Source organism: Candoia aspera, chromosome 1 (assembly GCF_035149785.1).
Source record: "Candoia aspera isolate rCanAsp1 chromosome 1, rCanAsp1.hap2, whole genome shotgun sequence".
Lineage (NCBI taxonomy): Eukaryota > Metazoa > Chordata > Lepidosauria > Squamata > Boidae > Candoia > Candoia aspera.
In genome coordinates, this window is record NC_086153.1 from 25,865,747 (window position 1) to 25,886,603 (window position 20,857).

The 20,857-nt window shown below is 40.6% G+C and overlaps 1 protein-coding gene across 1 annotated transcript in view; it reads right to left on the reverse strand.

The window, feature by feature from the left end:
* Positions 1-19,686, reverse strand: part of PINX1 (PIN2 (TERF1) interacting telomerase inhibitor 1) — a 45,540-nt gene extending 25,854 nt beyond the window's left edge. The window contains exons 1-6 of the mRNA XM_063300909.1: positions 19,597-19,686; positions 15,133-15,242; positions 14,365-14,457; positions 13,424-13,502; positions 12,516-12,608; positions 11,963-12,036 (exon numbers count right to left, since the gene is read on the reverse strand). Of these exons, the coding sequence (XP_063156979.1) occupies positions 11,963-12,036; positions 12,516-12,608; positions 13,424-13,502; positions 14,365-14,457; positions 15,133-15,242; positions 19,597-19,615 (468 nt within the window). The 5' untranslated portion in view covers positions 19,616-19,686. The remainder of the gene's footprint in view (positions 1-11,962; positions 12,037-12,515; positions 12,609-13,423; positions 13,503-14,364; positions 14,458-15,132; positions 15,243-19,596) is intronic.
* Between the last annotated feature and the right edge of the window lie 1,171 nt (positions 19,687-20,857).

Sequence of the window (20,857 nt, forward strand, 5' to 3'; positions counted from 1 at the left end):
CCCCCCAAAATCAGACATAAAATCGTCTTTCTTACTGACCTTGAAATTCCATATAGATGCCATGAATATTATCCACTGAACATAAGAACACTGCTGGGTCAGACGCACCTAGCTTAAGAGTCTGTTGCCACAGAGACCAACCAGATCTCTGTAAGAAACCAGTATCGTATGTTTTCCAGAAGCTGGTGGGCCATACTGCCTTCATTACTGGAAGTAACATACAGTATAAACTTGTCATGATGGATAAACACCAATAACTTTACTCCTCTTTTAAAGCAGTTTAAATTAGTGGCCATCATTACAACTATTGTACATGCAATAGTCTGATGATTCACTATCTGAATAAGTACTTCCTCTGGCCTGTCCTAAATTTCTTATTGTTCCATCCACTGGAAAAATCCTTCTGCTAAACCACATTCTCTACACTATGGAAGAAGAAAAAATCCACAAGCAACCATACTGATCCATTAAAGAAATTTCATAGAGAGATGCAGAAAATCCACCCCTTTATTACCAATGAAGAGTGATTCTCCATTAGTTTCTATCCATAGAATTAATATGGTTGGTAATTAAGGAGACTTCAGCAAAGGATTGTTACCTTGTCGTGGTGCTGGAGCTTGAGCACCTCAATGATGCCATGAGCTAAACCGTGAAGGGCCACCCAAGACGGGAAGGTCATGACAGAGAGGTCAGACTAAATGCGATCCCTGGGGAAGGTAATGGCAACCCACCACAGTATTCTTGCCGTGAAAACTAAATGGATCAGTACAACCAGAGATATGTCGGTATACCATCGGAAGATGAGACCCCCAGGTCGGAAGATGGTCAAAATGCTACTGGGGAGGAACAGAGGATGAGCTCAACTAGCCCCAGACGTGATGACGCAGCTAGCTCAAAGCCGAAAGGACAGCTAGCGGCCGACGGTGCTGGTGGTGAACGGCGAATCCGATGTTCTAAGGATCAACACACCATTGGAACCTGGAATGTAAGATCTATGAGCCAGGGCAAATTGGATGTGGTTATTGGTGAGATGTCAAGATTAAAGATAGACATTTGGGGCGTCAGTGAACTGAAATGGACTGGAATGGGCCACTTCACATCAAATGACCACCAGATCTACTACTGTGGACAAGAGGACCACAGAAGAAATGGAGTAGCCTTCATAATTAATTGTAAAGTGGCTAAAGCAGTGCTTGGATACAACCCAAAAAACGACAGAATGATCTCAATTCAAATTCAGGGCAAGCCATCTAACATCACAGTGATCCAATTATACGCCCCAAGCACAGATGCTGAAGAAGCTGAAGTAGAGCAGTTCTATGAGGATCTGCAGCACCTACTGGACAACACGCCTAAAAGAGATGTTATTTTCATCACAGGAGACTGGAATGCTAAGGTGGGCAGTCAAATGACACCTCGAATTACAGGTAAGTATGGCCTGGGAGAACAAAATGAAGCAGGACATAGGCTGATAGAATTTTGCCAAGACAATTCACTCTGCATAACAAACACTCTCTTCCAACAACCTAAGAGACGGCTTTATACATGGACTTCACCAGATGGACAACACCGAAATCAGATTGACTACATCCTTTGCAGCCAAAGGTGGTGGACATCTGTACAGTCGGTAAAAACAAGGCCTGGAGCTGACTGTAGTTCAGATCACGAACTTCTTATTGCACAATTTAGGATCAGATTCAAGAGATTAGGGAAGACCCACAGATCAGCTAGATATGAGCTCACTAATATTCCTAAGGAATATGCAGTGGAGGTGAAGAATAGATTTAAGGGACTGGACTTAGTAGATAGGGTCCCGGAAGAACTATGGACAGAAGTTGGCAGCATTGTTCAGGAGGCGGCAACAAAATACATCCCAAAGAAAGAGAAAACCAAGAAGGCAAAATGGCTGTCTGCTGAGACACTAGAAGTAGCCCAAGAAAGAAGGAAAGCAAAAGGCAACAGTGATAGGGGGAGATATGCCCAATTAAATGCAAAATTCCAGAGGTTAGCCAGAAGAGATAAGGAATTATTTTTAAACAAGCAATGTGCGGAAGTGGAAGAAGACAATAGAATAGGAAGGACAAGAGACCTCTTCCAGAAAATTAGAAACATTGGAGGTAAATTCCAGGCAAAAATGGGTATGATCAAAAACAAAGATGGCAAGGACCTAACAGAAGAAGAAGAGATCAAGAAAAGGTGGCAGGAATATACAGAAGACCTGTATAGGAAGGATAACAATATCGGGATAGCTTTGACGGTGTGGTCAGGGAGCTAGAGCCAGACATCCTGAAGAGTGAGGTTGAATGGGCCTTAAGAAGCATTGCTAATAACAAGGCAGCAGGAGACGACGGCATCCCAGCTGAACTGTTCAAAATCTTGCAAGATGATGCTGTCAAGGTAATGCATGCTATATACCAGCAAATTTGGAAAACACAAGAATGGCCATCAAATTGGAAAAAATCAACTTATATCCCCATACCAAAAAAGGGAAACACGAAAGAATGTTCAAACTATCGAACAGTGGCACTCATTTCACATGCCAGTAAGGTAATGCTCAAGATCCTGCAAGGTAGACTTCAGCAGTTCATGGAGCGAGAATTGCCAGATGTACAAGCTGGGTTTAGAAAAGGCAGAGGAACTAGAGACCAAATTGCCAATATCCGCTGGAGAATGGAAAAAGCCAGGGAGTTTCAGAAAAACATCTATTTCTGTTTTATTGACTATTCTAAAGCCTTTGACTGTGTGGACCATAACAAATTGTGGCAAGTTCTTAGTGGTATGGGGATACCAAGTCATCTTGTCTGCCTCCTGAAGAATCTGTATAACGACCAAGTAGCAACAGTAAGGACAGACCACGGAACAATGGACTGGTTTAAGATTGGGAAAGGAGTATGGCAGGGCTGTATACTCTCACCCTACCTATTCAACTTGTATGCAGAACACATCATGCGACAAGCTGGGCTTGAGGAATCCAAGGCTGGAGTTAAAATCTCTGGAAGAAACATTAACAATCTCAGATATGCAGATGATACCACTTTGATGGCTGAAAGCGAAGAGGAACTGAGGAGCCTTATGATGAAGGTGAAAGAAGAAAGTGCAAAAGCTGGTTTGCAGCTAAACCTCAAAAAAACCAAGATTATGGCAACCAGCTTGCTTGATAACTGGCAAATAGAGGGAGAAAATGTAGAAGCAGTGAAAGACTTTGTATTCCTAGGTGCAAAGATTACTGCAGATGCTGACTGCAGTCAGGAAATCAGAAGACGCTTAATCCTTGGGAGAAGAGCAATGACAAATCTCGATAAAATAGTTAAGAGCAGAGACATCACACTGACAACAAAGGTCCGCATAGTTAAAGCAATGGTGTTCCCCATAGTAACATATGGCTGCGAGAGCTGGACCATAAGGAAGGCTGAGAGAAGGAAGATCGATGCTTTTGAACTGTGGTGTTGGAGGAAAATTCTGAGAGTGCCTTGGACTGCAAGAAGATCAAACCAGCCCATCCTCCAGGAAATAAAGCCAGACTGCTCACTTGAGGGAATGATATTAAAGGCAAAACTGAAATACTTTGGCCACATAATGAGAAGACAGGACACCCTGGAGAAGATGCTGATGCTAGGGAGAGTGGAAGGCAAAAGGAAGAGGGCAAGATGGATGGATGATATTCTAGAGGTGACGGACTCGTCCCTGGGGGAGCTGGGGGTGTTGACGACCGACAGGAAGCTCTGGCGTGGGCTGGTCCATGAAGTCATGAAGAGTCAGAGGCAACTAAACGAATAAACAACAACAATCTTTGCTATCAGTGTTTTTATTTTCCCAGAACAAGCCTTTCAATTGAGTTCCTTTTGTGATTTTTTTTATCTTTAATTTACAGAATGTATTGCTTTCATTGTTTCATTTGCTTTGTAAATCATCCTGGAAAGTTGCTTTTTTCCATCTAACATTTTTGAAAGACAGCACATGAACTTGATATGTAAAGAGCTTCCAGGACCAACTCTGACCAAACACACTGCAAACAGATGTCCCATCTCCCATTCACATCCTGTACTTTCTCACTTCAAGATCTTTAAATACTTTTCATAAATACTTTCCTGTAGCGTACCCCATAACTGAAATACTTTGGCCACATAATGAGAAGACAGGACACCCTGGAGAAGATGCTGATGCTAGGGAGAGTGGAAGGCAAAAGGAAGAGGGGCCGACCAAGGGCAAGATGGATGGATGATATTCTAGAGGTGATGGACTCGTCCCTGGGGGAGCTGGGGGTGTTGACGACCGACAGGAAGCTCTGGCGTGGGCTGGTCCATGAAGTCATGAAGAGTCAGAAGCGACTAAACGAATAAACAACAAAGCGTACCCCATGCTCTCTGTGCTATACAGTGGTCAAGAATGGGGAAGCTCATCTGTGGATGATTAGTAGATGGGCAAATGGCCTTTAAAGCAGCTCAGATTATTTGTCCACTTAGTTCAGTCATTGTCTACTCTGACTTATATTAGATTTCTAGCATACCAGGTAGAGAATTTTATTTTATCTGCTGTTTTTTAAAGTTGGAAATTCCAGGCCTTGGATTGAGAACCCTCTCCTTGCAAAATCATTATATACTAGGACTGGGCAGAGTTCAGCCTGCTGGGATTGGTTTTGTTCTTTAATAGTAGCATTTGTTGTTTATTCGTTCAGTCGCTTCCGACTCTTCATGACTTCATGGACCAGCCCACGCCAGAGCTTCCTGTCGGTCGTCAACACCCCCAGCTCCTCCAGGGACGAGTCCGTCACCTCTAGAATATCATCCATCCACCTTGCCCTTGGTCGGCCCTCTTCCTTTTGCCTTCCACTCTCCCTAGCATCAGCATCTTCTCCAGGGTGTCCTGTCTTCTCATTATGTGGCCAAAGTATTTCAGTTTTGCCTTTAATATCATTCCCTCAAGTGAGCAGTCTGGCTTTATTTCCTGGAGGATGGACTGGTTTGATCTTCTCACAGTCCAAGGCACTCTCAGAATTTTCCTCCAACACCACAGTTCAAAAGCATCGATCTTCCTTCTCTCAGCCTTCCTTATGGTCCAGCTCTCACAGCCATATGTTACTACTGGGAATACCATTGCTTTAACTATGCGGACCTTTGTTGTCAGTGTGATGTCTGTGTAATAGTACCATAGGAGCCACTAAAAATATCAGGTGCAAAGTGGATCAGAACAGGCATAAACTTAGAAAAATTAAGAAAAAGAATCCTTCTGAGAAAATAATTCTTTTGAAGAATTCTTTTCAGTATCACTTTAATAGCTAGTTTAGAGACTAGTTTGTGGCTGTTTCTTTAACAAATTGATCTATGGCAAATGACCAAGTGATCTTCCAGTAAATCTTGATCTATCGTCTTCTATCCACTTCTGTTCTATTGACTAAGCTCAATCACAGGGCCTTTTAGCTTATCCAGTTCTCTGTAGCTAAGAGGGAAAATGAGAACTTTCTTGTAAGGTTAAATGAGCAATGGCTAAAACTGCCAACAGTTTCAAGTCTTGATCAAGCAGCCCACCCCCTTCATTCAATTCATCTGATGATCATCAGGAAATGTGTGCATCAGGAAAGGGAAACTTTGAGCAGAAAAAAATGTGTTAGTAATCAGGAAATTGTCTTAAGAGAGTAGCATCACCCAGAAGGATTGTAATCTGACATGACCAAACAAGGGAAGGGATCGGAAGGTGGAAGTGTCACTTTGCCAACCTCCAATGTGTTGAAACTACATGTCTCAAAGGAAGGCTCTTCCTAATCAAGACAGCTCAGTAATCAGTATGTAGATGTACATAATGCTCTTTTCTGTGTCCAAATTGTGTCTCCATAATTTTACACCATTCTTGTGAATGCATGTTCCCATTCCCATCAAAATGAAACCAAATTTTATGTCTCTTTCAGGAACGCATTCCTTAGTGAGAAAGCTTTGTCAGGAAATACAGCTGGATGGGGGAAGGAAACATAGAGGAGAGCATGCATGTGTGTGTTTTCCAGGGAGTTTAGTCAGATAGGAAATAACAGAATGTTATTTTTTTGTATCTTATAAGAGATTTAAAAGGAGACAGGCATAAGAAGAAACTATTTAACTAATTCCGCATTCTGAAATTAAAAGGTTCAAACCTATAGAGGAGTGAAAGAATGATTACATTTAATTTAATGTAGGCACCTGATGAATCCAGATGTTTTCCTGAGTGTGCTAGGAGTTTCCCATCTTGTCTACTGGTGAAAGGAATGATGCACTGGCTGATCTGTGGAATAGGGGCAGCCCTGGGGATTGATACAATGATTCCTAAATGCTCTCTTCCCCCTTGCAGATCTAAGCAGCTCCTTTAATTATTATGGAGCCAAGTACAGTGGAACAGACAGGAAGGGAATTGAAACATAAGTGGAGGAAATCAGATCAGGTATGAACTAAAGAAAGCCAATTTGGTGTAGTAGTTAAAATAACCGGGCTAGAAACTGGAAGACAGTGAATTATAATCCTGCCTTAGGCGTGAAGCCAGCTGGTGATTTTGGGCCAATCAGTATCTCTCAGCCCTAGGATGAAAACAATGGCAAACCAGGTCTGAAAAATGTTGTCAAGAAAATTGCATGGAATTGTTCACATAGTTGCCAGGAGTTAAGACTGACTCAAAGGCACAAAAACATTTTTTTTTAAAAATGGAGTAAAGAATTTCAGGATTCTTCCCCTGTATCACTGAAGGCTTGCTTCTTTCCCTCTACATCATCCACACCGAATAAACTGGCACCATGGTTAACAGGGGTGATTAGTGGCACATTGTAGGAGACATACATTCCATTGCCTAAAATTTCAAATTATAAGACCTCTACTGAAAAAGAAAAACCTCCTTTGACTGAGGAGATCTATGTAATTATAGGCCAGTCCCAAAGATTCAATTTCTTGGAAAAGTGACCAAGAAGATGGTGGCCTTGCAGCTCCAACATGCAGCCAGGATATAGTGTTGAGCTCGTTTTGTCTTGGTGGTTGTGCTAGAAAATGGATAGGAATAATGCAGTCCTACTAGTTCTCCTGAATCTCATAGCCACTTTTGATACAATTGACCATGGTACCCTTCTGAACTGTTCTGTGAGACTAGATTCTCAGGCAGTCTTTTGCAATGGTTCCAGAAGATGGTGTTTGACTACTGTTTTGCCCCAGGGCATTTTATGGTATCTCAAAGGGTTCAATTTTGTCTCTTGTACTATACAATGTTTTACATGAGATTGCTGGGGATGTTATCTAGAACTTTATTATGAGGTGCCACCAGTATGCTGATGACATCCAGGTCTTTTGCTTCTTGTTCCCAAACCCCATAAAAGCAATTATTATACTTGAACACTGAGTTTGAAAATGTACTAGATAAAGGGGGAAAACATGAAATTAGATCCAGAAAAGATGTAAGTGCTGTTGCTCGCTAGGAAATGAACAGTATGATTTGGACAGGGTTGCACTCACTCTGAAAGTGCAGGTTCACAGTCTATGAATACTTCTTCATCTCTACTGTCACTGCAGATTTGCAGATGGCATGATGAAGAAGAATTTCACATAATTAGGCCTAGGGTGCCAGCTGTGATACACACACACACACACACACTATTAAAAGGTCTATGCTGGAGATATTGCTTGGTGAAAAGTGTTGATGACTACTTCTCGCCATGATTTTTCTGCCTGCCATCTCTCTTGATCATAGTTCGTGATAAATTATAGAATGATGAGACAGAAGAACTGCAGCCTGCTGCTGGAATTCTAGCTGGAAAACTGCATCAAGGATCTCTCAAACCTCTATTATGCAAGAGGTAGCTTTAAGCAGAACAGCTTTAGAGCAAGAGAGGAAGTACTATCCAAGCCTGACACAGAACTACAAGAAGCCAAAGTACAGCCTCTATTTTCACCTGTCTCTTTAAATGACCCTAACTAGGCTGCTGTGGATAGTTCTGTCTTACAGAGAAGCCGGACCTTCCACCTGCTGAAGAAAGTCCTGAAATAATCCTGAAATAATCTAAAGGGTTCTGAGGTTGACTTACTGACTGGGAAATCTCTCTCTTTCTGTTCTGCACCACTGGCTGCTGAAAACTTACCTTCTGAGTTCCAAGGTGTCGTCATGCTTCATCTTGTGGTCCTGGGCAGCACTAAGACATATTCCAGGCATGGCCACAGGAGACAAGCAAAGGGTTCCTGAAAAATTACACTAAATGGGACCTTTTAAAACATGACTCTCATTCTTCAAGCTGTAGTTTATGTATACTTGACATGATCACAGCTTTCCTGTTCTTAAGCTACTGCTGTGTCCAATACTATGAAACACAAAAAGACATTGTTCCAATGAATTAAACAAGTGCCATTTCAATAATTACAATAAATTATGGAGAAGCCACTTCATTATTTTTCCTGACAGATAAATGTTATAGTTTTCTGCCAATAAAATGCCATTTTATAACTAAAAAACAAACAAAACCAAAATAAAAACACAAAAAAACCTTCACTGATTGCCAGCCGATTACTGGGCACAGGTGTTGATATTGAAGTTTAAAGCTCCAAAGTTAGGGCTTGACCATCTGAGGAACCCACCTCTTCCACTATGAACCTGTCTCACGAAGGTCTGCAGAAGAGATCTTTCTAAACATGCTTCCATTGTCGAATGTTTGTTCACCTGGCAGATGGGAGAAGGCTTTCTCTTTTACCACTCCCAGGCTAGAACACACACACCCTAAGGACATGTTTTGAATCCTCACACTTCCTTCAGAAAATCTACAAAGATGCATCCCCTTTAATGGGCCTTCACTATAGTATTATTATTATTTTTGGATTCTGTATTTTACAGAATCATAGTTGGAAGGGGTAGTTTAGGCCAGTGAGTTCAATCCCCATTCAGTGTAAGAATCCAAATTAAAACAGACAGTTGTCTAGTTTCTGCTTGAATACATACAATGAAAGGGAGCCTACCACCTTTCTAGGTAATTGATTTCACTGTTGGGATTTTTTTTTTCTAATGTTCAGTTGGAATCTGCCTTCCTGTAACTTAAACTTGGGTCCTGCTCTCTAGGACAAGAGAGAATATGCCTTGATCTTCTTCTACGTGACATCCTTTTGGGTACATCTGAAAAATGCTTAATATCCAACCCTCCATCATATTTTCTCAAGGTTAAACATATTCAGTTCTTTCTATTTCTCTCCACAGAATTTAGTTTCTAGCCCTCCAATGATCCTTATTGCCTTTCTCTGATCCTGTTCCAATTTTTCTGAATCCTTAAACCAAACACAGCATTTGACCAAATCATAATAAAGTAAAAAGATTAATTCCCAAAATTACACTTTGATCCAGCTAAAACCTGTATTTGTCTTTTTTGCACCCACACCACACTGCTGGCTCATATTCAGTTTGCAGTCAACTACTTTTTCAAGATTTTTTCCCCATAAGTACAAATACCAGGCCATGTATTCCCCTTTCAGTACATGGATATTTGATTTCTGTTTCTTCCATGAAGAACTCTGTACTTGTGAGTTAAATTTCATTCTGGTACTTTTGGCCTTTTCTCTATCCTACAGAGATCATGTTGATTTTTATTTTTGTCTTCTAGGATATTAGCAATTCCATCCAATTTTGTGTTATTTGATAAGCATTTCCTCTACATAAGTTTTCATCCAAGTAATTAATAAAGATATTTAAAAGTATTGAGAATTGATCCTTGTGGAAGCATACCCAATACCTCTTCCCTGTTCGATGAAATCCACTGATGAGTATTCTCTAAGTGGGCTATACAGTCACTTAAGTGTTACACTATTCCTTTACTTTATTACAGTTAAGATATATTATGTTTACTGTGTTCCACAATCTTTTAAGGAAGTTATCAGATGAAAATGAGATAAAAGTTAATCTGGCAAGATTAGTTCTTGACAAATCCAAGCACTCATTTGATAATGCTGTTATTAAGGTGTTTCCAGATTATGTCCTTTGGAATCTTTTCAGGAATTGATATTGGACTGACTGCCCTGTAGTTCATGGATTTTCCCACCTTTTTTTTTTAAGATAGGGATATTTGTTGTCTTTTAATCAGCTGGATCTTGACTAGTTCTCCAGATATGAATAAGTTAGTTGACTTGAGAACTTGTGTTCAGTACAATAAAAAAGTAAGCACCTGAAACAATTGGCCCCTTGCTAAAGGCTCCTAGGTAGAAGTCTAATTAGTAACTCCAATTGCTCCACCATCTCCCTGAGAAAAGTGCTAACCATCTGAATGTAGGTGTGCTCAGGTAGGCAACTGTTTTGCTTTGATTTCTATATAACAAGGACATCAAGCATGACAAAAATTCCCTCTAACTAGTTATAAACCACAGTGCTGTTTAGCCTTATAATTTGTTATAAAGGAAATAAGCTGTCAACTCACAAGGAAGCCAAATGCTTATTTGTAGCTAAGTCAAGAAAAGGAGGAGGAGTTTATCTCACACAGGGGAAGAAACACTGAAAAGTTATTTTGCCACTTGGGGATTTAGTTGGAGGATGGCAGAAGAATGTAAATATTTGCCTCCAAGGAAAAATTTTAAGAGGCTCAGAAGTCCCAGTTTTAGAGGATCTGCAACCCAGGAAGTCAATGATGTGAGATATAAAAATATTAGTATTACTATTATTGACAAGCTTATCTCACTCTTTCAAGGGAGGGTGGGCTAATCCAATGCATCTGGACAGCACCAGGTCAGGGAAGGCTTGACATAAGCACCCCCTTTAGGAAGACAGAGAAAGCCTGTTCTCAGTTTCTGGCCTTTCTTTTAAAGAGTTCACTTTAAAAAAGCAATGCTGATTTGACCTGTCTGAATCTCAGTGGAACTGAAAAGCCATCACAGGAGTTTTTGGCATTATGTAACCAGTGAAAGAGCTGATGCATATGCAGAGAAGAGAAAAGGTATAGGGGAGCTTCTTAAGGACATGAAATATCCAACAAAGCAGAAATGAGATCTATTTAAACAAGACAGCAAGAAACTTGGGCTGAAAACTATATTAGCAAAGGAGCATTCCTCACCTGGACCATCTGGCTTAGATACTCAAATTGAAAAGGTTGGCTGTGCTAGTCTTTGACTGACAACAGAATTCTAGGTCTTGATGGACACCAGGACTCTTCCTATCTAGGCAGGAAGAGATATAGGGATGCTCTCATCTAGCATTTTCTTGTTCTTTTAGGCATGACACTCATATATGCCAAGATTTTGAAATCAAGGGTGTGTGTTTAGTGCCAAACTTGCAAAGAATACAAACCTTCAACCACATCCTAAAGGCATACCAAGAGTTTGCAACACTCCAAGCTGGAGTTCTCCAGGTGTGTTGGACGAATATTCCACAATTCCCAATCAATTAGCTATGAATTATGATATTTGTGGTCAAACACATCTGCACAGCTCCTTGTAATACAAGGTTTGTTTACAGAAACAGAAAATGCACTTTCATTGAGATCTATGCCTCCTAAGTTTTGACACAAAATGTGGAGTGCTGTGCCTAACATTTTATAAATGTGCACTAATAATCTACTTGCAAGTCTTCACTCTGAAACAACGACAGGAGCACCCATATCCTTTGTCAGAGTTTCACATGGCTAGGCTCATTTATCAGCCATGGGTTACACCTCTGATGACTCTCCCAACTACAAACAGAGTCAGTGAACAGTCTAGCTTCTGGCTGAGCAAAAGATTAACCTTTTCCTAGAAGCTCACATTTCCCATCATTCACCCCCTTCCTACTCAGTCCTACCTAGCTGGTTTCCTCTGCCCAGATAACTCATATTGTCTTGATCCTTCCATCGCCTCCTCCCCTCCCTCCCAGGATTAACAAAACATGAACATGCAACACAGCAATCGATATAATACTCAAATGGATGCACAGCAGAAAGGAAGTAATTTTAAACTGTTAGAATAAACCACTGTTTAAGCATACAGTCCAATGTAAATCTACAATGTCAAATAAAATCACATACTTGCATTTTCTTGATTTTGCGTTTCCCAAAAATACAGGATAGGTCATCTTCACTTCGAGAAGAGAGATCTTTTCCTGGGAAGAATAGTGGAAAAACAACAAAACAATTTATCACCATCTTGTAGTATAAGAGTTAGGTCAATGTGCCTGAACAAGAAGAAAATGAAGTTTTCTCCATACACACTTTTAAAAAATTTGGTTCAAATCAATAGGGCTTGAACCACAGAAATTTCTACTGGACTGTTATCTTATTTGGAGGAAACACTGAAAACTTGCTTCCTTTAAGTGTAAGCTGCAATGTGCATCCAAATCAAATTTGGATCCCATGTCCTACAGGCACAATATTGAAACACACATGCCTCAGCTTCTAATTTAACCCTTCCCATGCTACACATTCTTCATCAAATACTCTCTCAACAATATTTTGAGACATTTAAATTAAGACAGATCTTTTTCAGTCAAACATGCTACTGTACCAATCACATTTTAATGGAGTTTTTTATATCTTTTACTGAAAGGAATTACAGGATTCATTTAGCTTCATTTGAGGTTACCTTTGGCAAATTTCACATAGTGAACTCTTTTTCTAGAGGTCTTGGATTTTTCCTCAAGGCTAAAAGTTTTCTTTCTATCTTTGCAAGTAGATTCTAGAATACAAACAGAAACTGCAATTACATGAGGCCAACATCTGCACTGTCCTCCTGACATATTGAACTCCAATGTGGAGTATCCTCCCCATATTTGTTTTCCTAGTGCACCTCTATTGATTCTTACAAATATCAGTAGCTTGCTCCGACCCTAACCACTTCCACACTGTTCACATGACCATTAATGGCAGAAATGAAATTGATGCTCTTCCCTGAGTTTCTTCACAAGTTATAAAATTTTGCCTTCAAGTTCCATCAGTGAATAACTTGTGTAAAGGATTTTTGTTCTTCTCAGCCTTGCTGCCAGCCAGCCAGAGAATGGACAATTCATTTTTTGCTTTTGGATCAGTATAGACAGGAAGAACATGTGCTTAGGAATGGCAACTTTCCCTGCGCATGTAATGATGTGGGATGTTCTCTCAAGAATCTTCAGAAATGTTTGTAAATGCACACTAAGATGCAAAGGCAATCAAGATGTCAAAAGCCAAATTCAGATGCAATCAAAATCATGTTGGTGCTCATAAAGAGGAAAATCTGTATCAAGATGAAGATCTCAAAATGATCATTCTTCCAGAGTACAAGCAACTCTTTGCCACACTGTTTTGGTAAAGCTATCAGCAGAGTGTGAAAATAATGCCCACTCATCCAAGGATCATAACCCCAATCCCACCAAATTCTAAGCCTGACAGGGTAGGAGATGGCTTTGATTTCACATGCTTGCACTCAAACAGCAATAGTGACCTCATGTGGTCAACATATGTAATTTTACATTAAGAGTTTCATTGCCAGTTGCCCTCAAAGTTGAATCCTGTTACCTGGGGCATCTTGTGCATAACAATTATTCAGCTCTGCCAAAAGCTGGTTGAAGTCATCCTGGTGAGCAATCCAGTTGTCCTGCACCCAACACACAAACAGAATGCTTACAATCTCAACTAACTGGGAGTGGGGGAAGGATAGCAAAAAAGGGCAATAATTAAATAATTAAAAACAGTGAATTATTTCCATGACGATCATTGTTCCTTCCATGTTCTTATGATTCAAATTCAGATACCAAATCACAGTTGTCATAAATTTGAGTTTGGAAACCAAACCATGGTCTGCACTCCCAAATGTACAGCAAGAGAACGATTCAGAGCTGCTTTAATTTGTGGTTCACTATATTCCAGAAGTCCTTTATGTGATATGGCAGCCGCCAAAAGCTCTGGGGTTTAGCAAATCAGAGAAACTACGGGTAGCGCTTGGAACCAAAGCTTGCAGTGCTGATTTGCTGGCTGACTGTAAACCAGTATTTGTAAGTTTATACATCATACAAATTGCAGTGGTCTTGCACTAAAATTATCAACATTCTAAACTGTATTTATTTATTTATTACATTTTATCACCACCCATCTCCCTCACATAGGGGACCCTGGGCAGTTCACAATAAAATCATTACATGCAACAAACAATCCAGTCCCTTATGAAAATATTTACACCAGACCAGACCAGACCAAATCAAAATGCATTGTGCCCTTCCAAATCAAATTAAATTTACATCTGCTAAATTTTTACACCTAATTCTACTTCTGTAAAACCTCAGAAAGATCCTGGGTGCACCAGCAAGAAAGCAAGCGAAGGAAGGAAGGAAGGAAGGAAGGAAGGAAGGAAGGAAGGAAGGAAGGAAGGAAGGAAGGAAGGAAGGAAGGAAGGAAACCAACTGAATGTAAGGGCTTGAGCTCCGAGCCCGTGTAGCATCAATTCTATTAGCTCCACTTACTTCCTGGCTGACAGAAGCTCCTAATCCCAACGTGTTGTTCTTTACTTGAACCTTGATATGCTCTGTGTTGCCTTGCTCTTGAGCCCCAAGCCCCTGGTGGAAACAGATGACACGCTGAAAGATCTGTCCTGGCAAATCTCATTTGTTTCTAGTGTACAGAAGGGCGTCAATGTCTTTTTTTTTTTTTTCAACCCAGTTACTCTCAACAGATTGCAATAATTAGAAAACAAACCAAAACGCACACATACTCAAGCAACTAGCAACCAGAAATCAAGCATCCATCCTTGCAGAGAAGCTAATTCCTGAGGCTGCTCCTTTTGTCTGGGAGATGGAAGTGCTCTCTTGCTAATCTGAAAACTCTTAAGGGATGACTTCTTAGTGGTTCTTGATGCCTTAGCCAATAAATGGGTCTAAAAGGTGGAAGTCCAAGTTGAGGCACGTCTTTAAGGTTTAACTCAACCAGATTCAGGATGGTCACCTCAGGAAGTTTATTCCAGAGCCCTTATGCCAAGGGAAATAGATCAGTATCCATTAAAAAGTACAGTTGTTTCAGCCTAACTTCAGATTTTATTTGAAAAGTAATCTGTTCCAGATTAATGTAAGAGGATCCCTGTTAGGAAGGCCAAAGGGCTATATGATCCCCATTCAATTTCTTATTCTGGCCACTTTTATAATATTTATTTTATTTCATAAACATTTTTATTCTATATTTAACCTTGAAAATACTAAGGAAAATGTAAACCATTATTTTCTTCCATAGAGATTTACCTTGCCTTTTGACCATCCCATTTTTTCCAACATCTTCTGGCCAAATTTTGATTCATCTTTACTCCAAGCACTGTTCCGGGGATCCATAGACCACTTCAGTTTGCGACGTGCTGCAAAGGCAAATAGAGTGAGATCTAGTTATATTTCAAAATTGGAACGGGAAGCCTTTCCTCTTGACAATAGTGCTTCTCCTAACCAAAGCACTTGTTTCTGTAAAGACTTTTAAAGAACATTTTAGGGAATGAGCACAGAAGGCACTCAACTCTGTGAAGAGAGAAAGACAGATTAGGAAAAGGCTCCAAAAGGTGGGAGAAAACAGACTGATCAAGCCATAATCACAATGTTTCCTACCTAATGTAAAGGATGTTGTAAATTCTTTCCTATATATTCAGATATATGGTAGGGGAGATAAATGAGTTAAGTAACTCTAAAATGCTATGCTTAGAAATTGGAGGACTAACTGTTGCTGTTTATTCGTTCAGTCACTTCCGATTCTTCGTGACTTCATGGACCAGCCCACACCAGAGCTTCCTGTCGGTTCTCAACACCCCCAGCTCCCCCAGAGACAAGTCCGTCACCTCTAGAATATCATCCATCCATCCTGCCCTTGGTCGGCCCCTCTTCCTTTTGCCTTCCACTCTCCCTAGCATCAGCATCTTCTCCAGGGTGTCCTGTCTTCTCATTATGTGGCCAAAGTATTTCAGTTCTGCCTTTAATATCATTCCCTCAAGTGAGCAGTCTGGCTTTATTTCCTGGAGGATGGACTGGTTTGATCTTCTCGCAGTCCAAGGCACTCTCAGAATTTTCCTCCAACACCACAGTTCAAAAGCATCTATCTTCCTTCTCTCGGCCTTCCTTATGGTCCAGCTCTCGCAGCCATATGTCACTACTGGGAATACCATTGCTTTAACTATGCGGACCTTTGTGGTCAGTGTGATGTCTCTGCTCTTAACTATTTTATTGAGATTGGTCATTGCTCTTCTCCCAAGGATTAAGCGTCTTCTGATTTCCTGACTGCAGTCAGCATCTTCAGTAATCTTCGCACCTAGAAATACAAAGTCTTTCACTGCTTCTACATTTTCTCCCTCTATTTGCCAGTTATCAATCAAGCTGGTTGCCATAATCTTGGTTTTTTTGAGGTTTAGCTGCAAGCCCGCTTTTGCACTTTCTTCCTTCACCTTGTTCATAAGGCTCCTTAGTTCCTCTTCGCTTTCAGTCATCAAAGTGGTATCATCTGCATATCTGAGATTGTTAATGTTTCTTCCAGCGATTTTAACCCCAGCCTTGGATTCCTCAAGCCCAGCTTGTCGCATGATGTGTTCTGCATACAAGTTGAATAGGTAGGGTGAGAGTATACAGCCCTGCCATACTCCTTTCCCAATCTTAAACCAGTCTGTTGTTCCGTGGTCTGTTCTTACTGTTGCTACTTGGTCATTATACAGATTCTTCAGGAGGCATACAAGATGACTTGGTATCCCCATACCACTAAGAACTTGCCACAATTTGTTATGGTCCACACAGTCAAAGGCTTTAGAATAGTCAATAAAACAGAAATAGATGTTTTTCTGAAACTCCCTGGCTTTTTCCATTCTCCAGCGGATATTGGCAATTTGGTCCCTAGTTCCTCTGCCTTTTCTAAACCCATCTTGTACATCTGGCAATTCTCACTCCGTGAATTGCTGAAGTCTACCTTGCAGGATCTTGAGCATTACCTTACTGGCATGTGAAATAAGTCCCACTGTTCGATAGTTTGAACATTCTTTAGTGTTTCCCTTTTTTGGTATGGGGATATAAGTTGATTTTTTCCAATCTGATGGCCATTCCTGTGTTTTCCAAATTTGCTGGCATATAGCATGCATTACCTTGACAGCATCATCTTGCAAGAGGACTAACTGTACACTTACATATTTCAGCAGAAATTATTTTTAAAATACTTATTTCCATGTTTGGATTGTGCTCAGAGAAGCAAATTTATTTATAAAGAAATGAAGGGAAAGTTAGCAATAAATCCTTTTCTAAATGGCTTAGTAAGAACTAGTCAATATTTTAAGATGCCAGGATGAATGACTGACAAGCACTTTTTAAGCTTTTTCTTGACAAATGTTTAATGCAACTAATGCTATATTCAAATCTGCCATTTTGTAGTAATCTTGTGAAACTGTGTGCACGCACATTCATTTGCAGCATTACCTAAATCTGTTCAAAGAAAGAAAAAAAGGGAACACTGATTGACCAAAAACAAGGGCGAGGAAATAGTAATGGATAAATAGTAGTAATTGAAATGTATATTATAGTTCTGATCTCAAATATACAAATATGATTTATTTTAGTATTAACTAACTTAGCATCCTCCAGATGTATTGGACTGTAATGTAACTCAACATTTTTTAATGTTCTCTAATTGACATACTTGTACCACAGATAACTGACTGACAGCACTTTTTTTAGTAAAACGCACAGAGAGAATGCACAGAAGAGAGATTGATAGGGAGGTGCTTTTGGGGGAGCAGCTAAATCTTTTTTGCTGATTAAAAATAGTTGTTAATCAATTGTTGATTAGCTACAAGTTTCCTCAATCAATCAAATCTTCAAGTGGAGATAAGTATAAGTACAAATATTACACATAATAATTACCAATCTACTCTTCCTCAAACAAAACTACAGTGATTTCCAATATAAATGAAATCAAAATGCAACAATAATTTAATATCTAAAATTATTGGTAAGAAAGTGACAGCATTAAACAGCAGTAATACATAGATTATCAAAGCAAAAGATCTTAATTTATCTTATTAAAGCACACACTGCTCCAAAATAAATTATTTTAGATATTTTCATAAAATAACTATTTATTTATAGTATTGGTAAACTGCCCCATCAACTGAGATCCTGGATAGTGAACAACAAAGCAGAATAAGGCAACAAGAAATAAACAGAAAATATAACATACCAGGTATAAAATAATATAGTAATTAACATAATGGATGTCCACTATTATTCTGGGTCAAAGGTACTCCAGAATAGGATGGTTTTCATGGCCTTACAGAATGCCAGGTGGGGTGGGGCCAGTTATACCTCTGGGGGGAAGGTTTTTTCAGAATGTGGAGGTTATTACTGAAAAGGCCTGACACTTGGTCCACATCCTGTGCATGTCTTGAAGGGATGGGACCCTCAGTAGGTCCTCCTAGAAGTTCTGACTGGACAGGCTGTTAAGTCTGGCAAGATGGTTCTTGCTATCTCTGATGCTACATCACACAATGCTGCACCACATAGGATTTTATTGATAACCAGGACAGCAACTTTGATATTGGTGTTAGTCTGCATTAGTGGGTTTGCCCCACCAGCAGTCCAGCTGCTGCATTCTGTGCCTGCTGCAGTTCCTAGCTCATTTCCAAAGGGAGCTGCACATAGAGTACCTTATAATAATCCAGTTGAGCTACACTTGTCAGGGCATCCTGGTCAAAGTAGGGTTGCAACGAATACACCAGTGAAAACTGGGCAAAGGGTGTAACTTCCACCTGCTGTTTAAACATAAACCATGAGCCGAGGATGGTCCATCTCCTTCAGGGGGAGTGTGACTCCACTGAGTAATTAGTGGGACTAATATCACAGGACTGCCCACCTGTTTACAGATAAATTTGAGAACAGGATTTAATCTGAGCTTCTCCCCCCAGCCCCCAATTCATTCCTTAACAGCCTACAGGCACTTTCTATGGCTTCTCCAGTTCAGCCTTTTAAAATGCTTTTGCGTGCTTACGAGTAAGTTACGAAGGTGAAGCCTTCCTCACAGTCTCAATATTGTTGTTTCTAGCTTCTCTGATACCATTTGGGGGCAGCATAAGCACTTGAATGGCTTTAAGAATGATCTGCTGAAATGCACAGTGCAAAAGTTTGTATAAGTTTTATGGCTATGAAAATCTGGGTGACCATTAAATGGAGCAAAGATACAAGGAACTCCCTGTGCCACCTAGTAGTCATCCGGGGTTTGCAGCCCAGATCTGGTAGCTTTAGATCATTGTTTCTCAACCTTGGCAACTTTAAGGTGTGTAGACTTCAACTCCCAGAATTCCCCAGCCAGCATTGCTGGCTGGGGAATTCTGGGAGTTGAAGACCACATATCTTAAAGTTGCCAAGGTTGAGAAACACTGATTTAGATCTTCAACTAGAACCAAATAAAAATTTGGAGACAGAATGCTTTTGAAACCTATCAGCTAGAGGAAGAATAAAATTAAGTAGCTGCTATTTCCATGCTTTGCTTATGGGTTTCCCATCAGTATCTAATCACCCTGTGCTGGAAGGAGGACCCTGAGTGGATAGAAGGTTAGGTCTCACTTATCACAGCTCTTCCACTGAAATCAGAGACCTCTCACAAAGATCACTGGAGTCCGAAGCGAGGGGGAAAAGCCACCCATCGGCAGTTTCCCCGATACCTCGCTCCTCCGTTTCAACCGGCTTCATACTCACGTTCTGCCAACATCGCCATCTTGCGGGAAAAGAGGGGACCTTTCACTACCACCAGCGCGTCACGACATCCGGGGTTGCCGCTTTATAGCCGTCCAACCGAAATGCCTGATAAAAGAAAGCGAAGAAAAGAAGACTCAAGGGGACTCTTCGTATCGATTAGGAAAATCCGAAGGAGCGGTCAAAAAAAGACGGAGCGTTTTTTCCTTCTTTGATCAGGCAGCAGAATAAATGAACTCAGCTAAAGCTAGATTAAGACCTCTTCTCTCTGTAGAAGGAGGGTGTTGGAGAGTTTCTCGCGGTGTTTTAACTTTGGGGCGGAGTGGGGGGAGAGCCTTGAGTCTTAAAGCAATAGCTCAGTAGTGAAAAACCCATTTTCATCTATCGCAATCTTTATTTCAGCCTTACAACTGATATCCAAAGGCGCTACTTCCTTCCTGCTGTTGAAATCCATGTAAGGACAGCTGTGCATTTGAAGTCCCAAGCAATCGCTATCGCTTGTGCATTTGCAACCCTAATATACCAAAGCTTTCATAAAGTGTAATGAAAACAAAATATTAAAATAGTGCAATAAGACAGCTAGCACAAGTAATTCAGGACAATTTTCTATTTGTGCCTTCGAGTCAGTGTTGACTCCTGGTGACCGCCTGGACAAGCCCCTGCAGTTTTCTCGGCAAGATTTCAGAAGCGGTTTGCGATTGCCTGTTTCCTTGGGCTGAGAGAGAGTGACTGGCTCAAGGTCACCGAGCTGGCTTTGTGACCAAGGCGGTACTAGGCACTGATGCCTTAACCACTACACCAAACTGGCTCTATTAATGACAAGCATAGCTTAATAATTACAATATTAGGATTTGTTCTAAGCGTTGGTTACCAAAAGGCTGGTAAAGTAGGAGTCAGATTTGCACCCGTGGGAGAAGAATCCAATAGGTGGGGCACCCTAGTGGCTTTCAGAAGGCAGGGACAGACAGAGAAGAGCCTCTTAGCTTCCGGGCAAGCTGAAATGAAGATAGGTCAGACCCTGGAGAGTACTAATAGGCGTTGCTTCTTAGCAACCATTAACTGGTTGCAAAACTCCAGAGGATCACTAGATGGCAGCAGAGCACTAGTTTTCTGTATCTCTTTATTGCCAACTAGTGGTCATCTGAAGTTTTGCAGCTCAGATGAATCCCTGCTCTCAAAAGTCAAAGACTGTAAAAAGCCTCTCGTGGGATTTGCCCAGAAGGTAGAGTGAGGGGAGAGTTCATTCAACCACCAACCCTAGGCA